This window comes from Lycorma delicatula, chromosome 10 (genome assembly GCF_047948215.1).
Source record: "Lycorma delicatula isolate Av1 chromosome 10, ASM4794821v1, whole genome shotgun sequence".
NCBI classification, from domain to species: domain Eukaryota; kingdom Metazoa; phylum Arthropoda; class Insecta; order Hemiptera; family Fulgoridae; genus Lycorma; species Lycorma delicatula.
This window is the reverse complement of record NC_134464.1, coordinates 2,291,495-2,303,987: the sequence shown is the minus strand read 5'-3', so window position 1 is coordinate 2,303,987 and position 12,493 is coordinate 2,291,495. Positions and strand designations below refer to the sequence as shown.

Genomic DNA, 12,493 nt, shown 5'->3' with positions numbered 1-12,493 from the left:
CATGGTTTACCTGCTTTACCAATAACAAGAAGTTGTAATTTGTCACCACCAGACGTATTCGTGAAACAAAACACAGTAATTCAATCCATTAGTTTTTTGTGCCAGATAGTGTGATGTATTTATAACAGAGATACCCGTGACTAAAAATAATTACGGAAAAACAATAACAGCACCATACATATTGAACAACGGACTTGCAATGAAGAAAATAAAAACATTTGCTTTGTCATAACTGCAGGATGTCATCTGTGTCGTCACGCACTACATACTCTGCAGACCAATGATAGACGGAAGTTACCTCCCTCAACACAACATTGAACAACAGTCAAGCGATTTAAATCGCTAATAAAATTGTGGTATTTTAGAAGTAAAAGAATGAAACGAACAAGCTAGTGGGCCTTATAAGCGCCATGTTGGACTGTTAAACCAGCATAATTTTACATGAATTATACCAATATGCTTCTGTTTTAACAAAAATTCCCCAATTAAATGGCTACCCCGAATAACTGGTGGTCCTATTAACTGGAATTCACTATATGTATATATATATTTTTTTGAATTTGTAAATATCTATAAAAATTACGTAGTGCATTGCTGAGTAGTGATTATGTATTAATAGCTTAATGGCTAAAGAATTAATTATATTATTTTAGAGCATAGTTTTAATCTAATCATTTACTTCCAAATTTTTGTTTCCTGTTGGCCTGTAATTTTTACTCTCTATATTCTATATTATTTATTGTATATTCTGTATTTTATTTTTTCTCTAAATTTTTACTCTCTATATTTATTATTGTTTCTTCTATATTACTTTAAATAAAAGGTATGTTATTATACACTTGGTGTTAAATTTAGATATTTATGACAATTATTACTTTCACTTTATTTGTCTGCGGCTAATGGAGAAATATCTTGATTACAATTCGGCTAACTTGTCATTTTATTCCGGTACTGCTTTAATTTTGTCCGATTAACTGTCAAATTCTATGATAGATATAAATCAAGAACGGGTCATGAGTAATTAGACAAGGAGTCAAACCAGTAAATGTGTGAAAAAACTGATGAATACTAATGATTTTTTACTGTGGTTGTAACTATTATAAATAATTAAATGTAAAATTAAAAATTAGATTTTTTCTTTACTTAAGCTACAGTCTACTTATTATTTTTGTGAAGATTAATTAAAATTAAAATCTAAAATTTTAATTTTAGAGTATTGTTCTGTAATTTTAAATAATCGTTTGTATAGCAGGGTAAATTTACACCGTTGCGACATACTCATTCATCATGTTTAGAGTGATGCAGGCATTCTGGTGTCACAGTTCTAAAAAAAAAAAGATGGCATTTCATGTGAAGGTGTTTCTATGGAAAGTTATTTAGATGGCCAGATGTTGATATTTCTGGGTTAAAATACCTCAGTTAAGAACCAGTATTGAATTAAATATTTACTACTACTAAGCGGTGAAATACTATCTGGTAGTATAGATCCATTGACAGAATGAACATAGCGATTAAAGATTTTTATTGATGTTTTCATTAATGCATTATATTTTTAAGAAGAGTGTAAAGATAATATCAACAATTTTATAGTTACTTCAGATGGAATTCAGAAACGATTGCTAAGAAAAATATTCTTTTCTTGAAGAAAAGAGTATTGTAAAAAAATTTCCTTATATGGGAATTTTAATTTAGACATTATTAAGATTAAATAAATTGTACTTATTTTTGCTTATATTTTTATAGTTATGTTTTTTGTAATTTTTCAGTTTTTTTTGACTTGCCAGTTTATAAACAAAATTCCTTAAAATCAAGTGCAATATACCAGTATTTTATACTTTTGTTTTTTTGCACTTAATCACAGTTAGTATAGGTATTGATATCAAATTTTCACGCAATAAATTTTTTTTATCGTAAATAAACGGTTAATGAAGCCAGTTTGATAAAAAACTAACGTTATTTCTAACGATATGAATGACAATAAATTTTAAGAATTAATTTACATAGAGTTGTTGCCGATTACCTCGAAACAAATTTGTTTAGGATTTGTGAATAAATATAACATATCGTTTGCATTTTTATAAGTATGACAAAAATTTGTTTTTATTGTTAATTAATTACAAGTATGTGTATTTATAGTTGAAAATTTTTATTAAAGTAATCAGTGAAACTGTCAATATTTGATTTCCTTCATATATAAATATATATGTTTTATTTTTAACAGGTGAATACTGCGGTCGATAGCAACACTGAGAATAAAGATTCAGCATCTGCAAATAGCAATACTATTAATAATAGAGAATACATTTTGGATGATGATGAATGTCCGCTTGCCATATTAATGAATCATCCGCAATCAAGAGGTACGTCGTTTCGTTTTTTCTGTACACGTAATTTCTTATCTTTAAAAAATGTATTTTGTTTTTGTGTATAAGTTAGTGGAGCTTTAGTAATTGAACTTGAATCCATGTATTTCTTGTTTATTATAAGATATGTTCGTGATTTGTGTAAATTATTTCAGATAAAATTAAGTTAACCATGGAAGAAGTAAGAGTCAGATTTTTACCACTTAAAAGTAGTAATTGTTTTAAAGCGTTACTATTTATAGAATTTCTAAGGAACATTGTTAGATATCATATGATATTCTTGGCTACTTTTAGTTCTGTTATTAATGTATTTTTATGTGTTGATGTCTTGAAAATCTTAACTAAAATAGGTGTTAGTGGTGCAGACTAACTTTAATTCTGTGTACAAAGTTGTCTTAGTATTTGGATCTAATTAAATTGTGTTTATTATATTTATAAAAAAGTATGTGATGATTATTCATTAAAAGAAAGCAGCATTATATTTATTACATTAATATATGTAGATACTAAAATTCAGACTTTTCAGACATCAGCAAAAATTATCGAATTGAATATTATTTCTGAACATATTTTAGGTTATTTACTGAAAATCTGGAAGAATTTTGTGTTAGTATAATTTAACATCATACTTCCAGTAATTATCATTGACCAGAAGGTTTCATCATCGCTTGCAGAATTCAAAATTTCCTGAAAAATTGCTAGATGATTGTCTTTCTGGTCTTATGTCAACGGCTTTGGAACAAACTTTTTGGCGACAGAATATATATCTGATCTTTTGGGTAGGATTTTTTACATAAACCCTCCAAAATCCCAGACACTTCTGCTATCATGTTAACTGTTTGTTAAATGTCAGTCTGATCTTACCAGATCGTTCACTTAGTCAATGCAGATCGTGAAATCATTTATGGGACCTCTTGAATTATTTTGTGTGTTTTAATAAAATTTTTGCCAAGCTTTACATGAAATTTTACTGCAACTGTATGTTCATGTAAGTCACTTTTAGCAAAACTCGCCAAAGGCATCAAACATCGTCTTACACATATGATGAGGGATTGTTTGTTAGTTCCTACACTATACATTAATGCCGACTGTTTATCTCAGAATATTTCTATAAGCATCAGAAAAAAAATTTAAACACCCTCGTATATTGATTTGTTTTGTAATTTATTGTTCAGAAGGCTAATTAATACCCACTTTCTTCTGTTTTATTATCAGTAATGTTATCTAATAATATATTAAGTTCTGTCGTATCTTATTGTAAGTTGTTTCTTACTTAACTACATTGCTGTTTTCATTCCAATTCTTTCTGTTAGCATTTGCCAATCTAAGAAGAATGTTTATTTTTTAAATTCTTTTTTCCTTTTTATAAATATTTTACCTAATTTTAAAGTATTTAAGAAAATCTTTTTACTTGTTACTAACAAATTTATAAAAATGTGTTGTCTTTTTTTTTAATCCAATAACAGTTTTTTATGTTTCTCTATACATGTTAATGTATAAAATAATTAGTAACATATGGCTGATAAAAAAGCTAAATTTATATTTTTAAATATAAAAATTATACTAAAAGTAAACAAGATAAAGCTTCAAAAAAATAAGCTGTTGGCTCTGTTTTTTGAATTACGAGACTGATTTTAACCAACAAGTACTTCAGTCATTTACTAGGTATTAAGGACTCCCTGCTTCTTCAAGTGCCAGCACCTGCAATATTGAGTAAAGTAGCAGGGTCAGATCAACCCCACAGAACTGAAAAAGGTGAAAAATAATCAGGATAAAGATTAGGATAAAAGTGAGTAGTAAGAAAGGACGATCTACCCATCACAATAATTCAGAACAGTTTATTGTTTTGCCTGTGCTTAACTTTGATTTAAATCTTACCTTTTTAAAGATTAAATGGTTAATGAATTTCAGCAATGTTCAATAACTTGTGCTGGTTTTTATTAAATAATTTTTAAAATATTTCATAAGCTGGTGTAAAGAACGTTTTCGATTACACAATTCTCTAAATTTTAATTTATTTACTTTAATTAATTAATTGAAATGCATAAAAAGTTTTTGTAATATTGATTAAATAAAGCCATTAGGGAAATTGATATTTATTTAAATTTCTTTATGAATATTTATAGTAATACAAAAGAGACTGCCTTATTTAAAGAATGAATGCGCTGCGTGTTATTTATGTCCCCACTCATATAGCTGGTGCTTGCTTGCTAGGAGATTTCTCTTGTATTGTCCATTGCATATTCATTTTATTAAAATTACTTACTCGTCGCACATATTATATTCAGGCTCTTGTCTAGCTCTATATTACTTTGTTGGAATATTAGAAAATATTATATTTAAAATTTTACTTTTAAATTGTAGAATTAACTTAATTTGTTGTTGAATATTAAACGATTGTCGATTTGAAGTTTTTTGTCACAATGAAATTAAAATTTTTTACTTTAACTGGATTTCATTATCGCATGTAATTTGCTTTTATGCATTAATTTATGTTCAGTTTTCAAGTATAAATTATTCCATCAATGTGAATCAAATTGAGCTAAAAATCAGCATCTGGGAGCATTCAAACAGGTTTAGATCCAAAAAAGTTTAACATAAAAGGTTAATGATACGATGCTTGACGTGTGTCAATACTAATTTTATTACACATTTTCAGTTTCACTTCGGTCATCTTTACTGTTTGGCTGGATTAGCAAATTAAATGTATTAAAAATTAAGTAAGAACTATTGCCATTTAATTGAACCGGATCAACATTTTAAGTGCTGCTTCTATTTAGCTCTTTGCTTGAATATATACTAATGTAGGAATATGACTGTAAGATTAAACAAAGCGCTTTTCACCCTTTAAGTTTTAAGAAAAGAAATTCCTAACAGCAGCATCAAATTTTTGGTGTTACTACTTAATTTATTACTATATTTACTTGCTGATCTCTGTGGGGAGTAGTAGTGTCTCTGCCTTTCATTTTGAGGTTCTGGGTTTGTACCCAGAACTTGATACCCAGGCTTGATATTTTTCACATGCTACAAAAATTCATTCTCATCTCTTGGAAATTGTTATACGGCATCAGCCGCTAGGTGTTTCTGTAGAAGTAAACAAATATTTATGTGGTTGTTATATAAATACTTCAAATGTACATTTGTTTTTAGCTTTTCTTCAAAAAAAAGGAAGGATTTTTTTTAAAGACTCATGTTTTTTGCTTGGCCACTTAATTTTCATATTTCTTTTTGTAATTTGATAACATTTTATTTTATATAGAAAGTTTCTTTGATCTTGTTCTGAGTTTTTCCACATAACTTAAGTAAAAGATTGTTTTTATGTAAAATTACAATTTAAAAATATTTAAAAAAATTTCTTTTGGTGATCGTTGTTGCTTAATATTGAGTTTATATAGGATAATGATATAAATATGTAATGTCATGTCATTTTGATATACATAAATATCATCATGTAAAAATCAAAAAAAATTAATGGAATATGAAAAAAGTAACATTATTTTCATATTACACAGAACTTTAACTCACACTCAGTCACAATCTTTGTTCATCATTTCTCTACATCCTTTTTCTTATTTTTATCAAGTTAAGAGTGTGTACTTTTTTATATTTATTGCAACTTTTTTTTTCATATGAGCTGTTAATATACAAATTCAGTGAATCAAAAATTTCTGAACTTGTCATGTTGGGATTTAAATCTTTGCAAAATAATAATTCTTCTTTAATTTCTTCAGAAGAGTAGTTTTACTGTATGTAACAGAGCAAAATAATGTTTTTTTAGAAATATCACATGATTCGTCAATCTGGATGGCAAAAGTTGGTGATTCTTAATACTTTTTATTAACTGGTATTCAGTATTTTCAGATAGTTTCAATTCAACGACTAATTGTATCATTTGAAAGAGGAATTGATCTGATCTGATCTACAGCCGAGGGTCCAAACATTTCATTGCAAACATCTTTTAACGCTTGCTTATTTCAATTTTCTCCAATTGTGAACGATTTTTTTGTTTTGGCTATACGTAGTGCAACTAAATATGAAAATTTCAATTGCGATTTATTTTGAATAAAACTTTCTGTAAATTTTTTTCTTTTGGAGATTAAATTCTTGTTTATGTCATTCAAAATATTCCAGTGGTTTCTGTTCTAGTTTGGGATGTCTTGATTTTAAATATCGCAACATTTTGGACGGTTTCATGGTATCATTATTCTTAACTTCCTTACATAATATGCACATTGGATGTACTTCGTCTTCCGTAGAATCTGGTCAAAGTATAAAACCGTATTTTAAGTATTCATTATTGTAGCGTCTTATGAAAGCAGATTTATTTTTCTTGTTTGGAGGACATTCATTTTCTGTTTCGCTCGATTTTTCTATTTTCCATGAGTTGAACTTTCAGAGCAGAAAAAATTATGTAAAGTTTGTTGTCTTTTATTACTCATTTTAAGAGGAATAAAAATTTGTGCTTATGCAATAATTAAAAGTAAACCGCTTCACTATAATACTAGTAGTCGATTGCGTAAAGTAAAGAATGTAATTGTAAATGTAGTGTTTTCAATAAATTGAACATGGCCATAGCTAAGTCATAAAACAAAGGTAGCGTCAAAGCCATGCTCTTTAATGCAGTATTGTTTTGATATCTTCTGCTACTACACTTTATGCGTCGCAGGATAGTTTATTTAGCTGATTATGCAAAGAGTACAATGCATTCAATAAATTAAACATGCATCAGTATTCGCCAATGTATTAGTACAGAACATTGTTAAAAAATTATAATATATAAATTTTATATTGCTGTTATTTGAATTTTTTAATCATTTTTTCTCATATTTTTAAAGTTTAATTCTTTTTTTTGTGAGCCAATTTGTTCAGGGACAGCGGTAGTGGTTGAGAAACACTGTTCGAAATATAAATTAAATAGCCATTAAAAAAATTAAATTAACTTATAAAAATTAAGGGTTGTTAAGTTGTTAGTAATTATTTGTAATTTGGTACCGATTTAAAAAAAAAAAAAATCAGAATTTAAAGATTAAAAAAATGAAACATTACTTTTTTACTTTTACTTTTATACGGTTTTACTTTTTTATGTAATTTTTAATTTAGTTTTATTATGTTTTACTAACAGACCCATTGCGGTTTTGCCTGTGTTGTATGGTTATTTGTGTTTCCCATCACGGTCAGGGCTTCCTTCATTCACCCTTCCTGTCTAGTGCTCTAGTGCTCCTGTTTTATTTTTAAATTATAAAAGTTTTATGTTCTATATAAATATTAATATTTTATTTTATGTTTTTTTTTAACATTTTTGTAACTGATGAAAATAGTAAAAATTGTACAATATGAATTCACTATTAATTTTCTTTCTTTTTTATTATGACCCAAGGAGTTTTTATCACAGTTCAAACCCTACCGATCTCATTACTCTATATATAATGTCATATATATATGTCATAAATAAAAATAAAAAATGTATAAATAAGTAACCTAAAAGTTCTTTTACTAAATATAATGCCGTTGTTTCTGTTGAAAGATATTGTCTATATCGATTGTCATTGTCTATAATGATCAAAAACTTGAACTCGATTTAAAATAATGGTCTGTGTTTTTAAATCTTGAATGTATCTCTTTTAAATAGTTTTCAACATACAGAAATAATAACATGTAAACACTCCTGGAACAGTTAATGTTAAATTAACAATGTCAACAATATTAATGTTAATGTAAATTAACGTTAATTGTTAATAATATTAACAATGTTAATATTAATGTTAACATTAATGTGTTAATGTTAAATTAACACTCCTGGAACAATTAATGTGAAATTTTCAGTGAAATCGGTTGAGTAGTTTTTGAGCTGCATACAAAACAAAGATAGTCTTTTATGTATATAAATAAAAGTTTATTTTATTTTATACAGGTATGGCAGTGTTATAAATGAAATAATTTTATAATTGGTAGTTAGATTTCTGTGTCATTACAATGAATAAATTAAAAAAAGTATGTTTCGAAAAACCAGATTAGTAATCTTAATTCAAACTTTTGATTAGATAAAAATTAATAAAAAAACGAAAAAAATTGATTTATGAAATTACGTGGATTATCTGTAGGTGTAACTTTGAGTAATTGTATAATACTGTAATTTTGTTGCTGTGATAAATTAATCCTTATTGACATTCAAAGGTATAGGGTTCTGTTCAGATTAGATCGGCTTACAACGGGAGATATTCTGTGAGTGAGTTACTGAATAACACGCTAGCAAATTATGTACATTAACTGGACAGTAGTTACGTGTTTGATGTTTTGAGTCTAATTAGATTGAACTATTAATTATATGTAATCATATAATTATAGGTCAGAGTTATCGTGTGTAATTGTAATTAAACAATCATTTTACTTAATACTTATAAAGTATGGTTAATTGAAGTTTTTTGCTTATGCTATCATGCTAAATTTTTCTACTTCATATTTAAAATGAAAAACTATTTGTACTAATATACAATGTAACAAGGCCTAAAAGAGACACATTTACTCTGTTGATCTTAGGGATCAGTCAAAAGGTAATCTTTTTTGAAGAAAAAATATCTCTGAATAGTATCACTCGCAACTAAAGTTCATACTCTTAAGAAAGATGAAACAAGTGGTGTAAAACAATAAATTTTTTATCGAGGAAAAAATACAATAAATATTCCCTTTACACATAACTTGTATAGTTTTCAAACTCACTCTATGATATAAAAAAAATGAAACTAATTTACAACTGTTTTATATTTTTGTACAATAACACTCTCAATAACACTCACTTTATGGCAACACTCAGCTGATTCAATCACTGACTGACCGGATGGCGGTCGGGTAATTTTACTTTTACATGGTTTTGTTAATTGTGTTTTTTAAACGTGTCGTGTAAGTATTTTTATAAAGAATGAGTAGCAGTTTTCAAAAGTAAAAATGAATCAAAATGAATTATTGATGAAATTAGTTGAAAGAAATGAAGTCAGAGAAGTGTCAGAACCAAATCCGGGTAATTTATGAATAATAACATTAATATTAGACGAAAAAAAGTTGACTTTAGAGGTTATGTATCGAGTGAATCATTAGATGTTGAAAAACGTAATAAAAACTCCTCTGGGACTGTACTTTAGACTGATTTTCAATATAGAAAAATTAATGATGATGATATTGATGACATAATGAATACTGTTGCAGAAACAGAGGTTATTAACCCCTTACTGGTTTTTGACAAGATAACTTGTCATTAATTACTTTGATAAAAATCGCCCTTAATGAAATAACTGGTCATACAATTTCTGCTGAAAACTGCCTCAGACGAAATAATTTGTCATTATGAATTGGCCTGTTTTTTTTGACGAGTTACTTTGTGTGAGTCTAGTTCCATCTTTACTTTAATTTAACGGTGAAGTGCTACTGTCGTATCGGTTCTCTATTCTATGTCTTGTATCGTATCCTTCTGAACAGCTGTTACCATGCATTTGTTTTTGTTGTTTTGATTGTTCCTTAAGTTGCGTATGTGTTAGTTTTATTATTTCTTTGTTTTATTTATTGTTTTCTCTTATCGTTGTCATAATTCTACTACTATTTTCTTGTAATATTTAGTCATATTTTTATTTACAACTGTTTGTGTCTGTGGATGTGACTACACATAAATAAAAAATAACATTGTTGTTTACTATAACCTAACTTTAGTATTTTTGTTATGCGAGCGAATGATCTTTGAGTTATTACTTGAATTATTAGTGTTTTGTAATATTATTGATATGACAATTAGGTATTGTAAGTGAACTGTATTAGTACAAAATGGGCTTTCGCATTCGTTCATCACGTGTAAACAATGTAATTGAACTTTGAAATATTATTTTTTATATTGCATGAAGAAAAGTACATAAATAGGTCCTTAAATTATTTTTTTCTTCATATTTCATTTCACTGCATAGATCAAAAATATTTTTTTAAAAATGGGCGAAATAAAAAAGGTTTAATGAAAACAAAAGGGCATTACAGTATGATTTTTTGCTAAAATAAAGAACCGTTGAGGTGTTAATGAGGCAAAGAGTACGTTAGAAAGTAGTAAGACTTCATTTTCCTTGATAGTCATCAATAATGATTTATATGCCTCATATATGTTTTTCTGTAAGGACAGTTTTTCTAATAATTTTAACCTTTTATTTTCAATTTGATTTTTGGTTCTATGTATTTAATTTTACTGTCCGGGGAGGGGATTGTTGCACAACCCATCGGAGTTAGGTAAGTTTTATATACTTTCTTTAATCTATTATTTTACCTTTTATATTTTATCAACTTTGTCTTTGGTATTAGTTTTGAGTTTTATTTTGCCTTCTTAGCTTGTTTTAGTAAATTTTTATTATACGATTGGTATTACGTTTACGCCTTGTATAGTTTATTATTTTGGAGATATTTTACCCTTTTACTAATAGCTACCAGGCGATGATAACGCCCAGGTGTTTTTTGCCCACTAACCAAAAAAAAAAAAAAGGAAAAAAAATAATTTAAATACGTATTGTAAGATCGGTTTTATATTGTGAACTATTCAGAGTATTATTTTTTCCTTAAAGAAGTTTAGTTTTTGCAGTAAGCAAAAACTAAACTCCTGTAGTGTGGTATTAATAATCACAAGAAAGTTCTTCATTGCTGTTCCTTCTAATGTTATTTTTGTAGAATAAGTAAAATCAGTTAATGAGTATTGCAGACTCTAATTTTTTTTTAAATTAATGTTAAATCTATGGATTTGTTTTGTGACAGGTTTCTTTATTCTTGTAGTAATTAAAGAGTTGCTACTTTGTTCTTTACTCTTATTCTTCATTATTTCTATGAAGTCGTAAGCGAAGTGAATTTTGTAGAAAAACTACCTGAGTGTTTCTTTCTAAAATAATGAAAAATTAAAGCAGAATCTAAAGAAAGTAGTTGCAGTAATGGAAAACATTAGTTATAGGGATTGTATAAACAATATATTTATTTAGCGTTATGAATATTCTGATTTTTCCCGGCGGTGCAAAACTTAAAATCATTGTTTTCTTAAAACTAACTGAAAAAGACTATGGTACTTTTAGAGGTAAAAGTTGTTTTATGGAAACTGTTTTATGAAAGGCTTATTCATAATACAGTTTCCGTAAAGTTATACGATATAATTTGCATAAATATGTTCATTAAAACTATTCGGTTCTCTTCTTTTTTTTTAATTACCGATGAATAGTAATCATGTATCGATCTTTCGATATGAAATCGTTCAGTATAACTTTTAATTTAATAATATATTGCATTCAAACAGATGACTACATTTAAATTATTATACGATTTTTTAGTAAAGATAACGTATAAATATGTATAAAAACAACAATGTAATACTCGTAATTGAATTCAAAGGACTATAACTTTAAGGAAAACAAAAAACATTTTTATATTAGAAGTATAATCAAACTTTTGTGATAATCACGATATGCGATTTGGCACATTTATAATACAAGTGCAGTTTGTAATCTTATTTTTTTGTCGGGGTGATGAAGTTACTGAAAATGCATTACCAGTCGGACGGTTAATACTGTAGAATTTGACATAATATTGAAGCGTTAAGAACTTAGTATAATGTACTTATTGGAAACGTTTTAAAAAAGTAAATTTAAGTCGATGAGTTTCTGCTGAACGATATATTTTCAAGAGCGTTCAAGAATGTTGTTCGACTTGTTAAATTTTTAAAAGGTATTGTAGATTTTTTATGTTCTATATTATTAGTAATTTTCTATTTATGTTTAATCGTAAGTAATGTTTGATTTAATTTTTTCTTCTCTCTAATCGTTAATTACTCATCTGTTTCGCGTGTAAATCATCGTTTATTAATTTTATTAAATACAGTTCCATTATTATTAGTCAAGCAGGACTAACCGGAGCTGCATTTGACCGTTTCTCTTGATTAACTGATTTAATTTTTACAATATTTTGTATGATCGTTAACTTTATTATAAACAATAAGTAAACCTCGATAAAAAATTGTGTAAAATTATACAATTTTACCTCTGCAAAATTTTGTATATAATGCAGCAGTACCGTGAGATGAATTTTCAATTTAAAAAAAAATACTTGCGTAATATAATATTGCATCGACG

At 27.2% G+C, this 12,493-nt stretch overlaps 1 protein-coding gene across 2 annotated transcripts in view; it reads left to right on the top strand.

The window, feature by feature from the left end:
* Nucleotides 1–12,493, top strand: part of cno (adherens junction formation factor afadin) — a 650,000-nt gene that overhangs the window by 233,335 nt on the left and 404,172 nt on the right. For both annotated transcript variants that reach the window (XM_075376810.1, XM_075376809.1), the window contains exon 7: nt 2,222–2,360. In XM_075376810.1, coding sequence (XP_075232925.1) covers nt 2,222–2,360 — 139 coding nt within the window. The remainder of the gene's footprint in view (nt 1–2,221; nt 2,361–12,493) is intronic.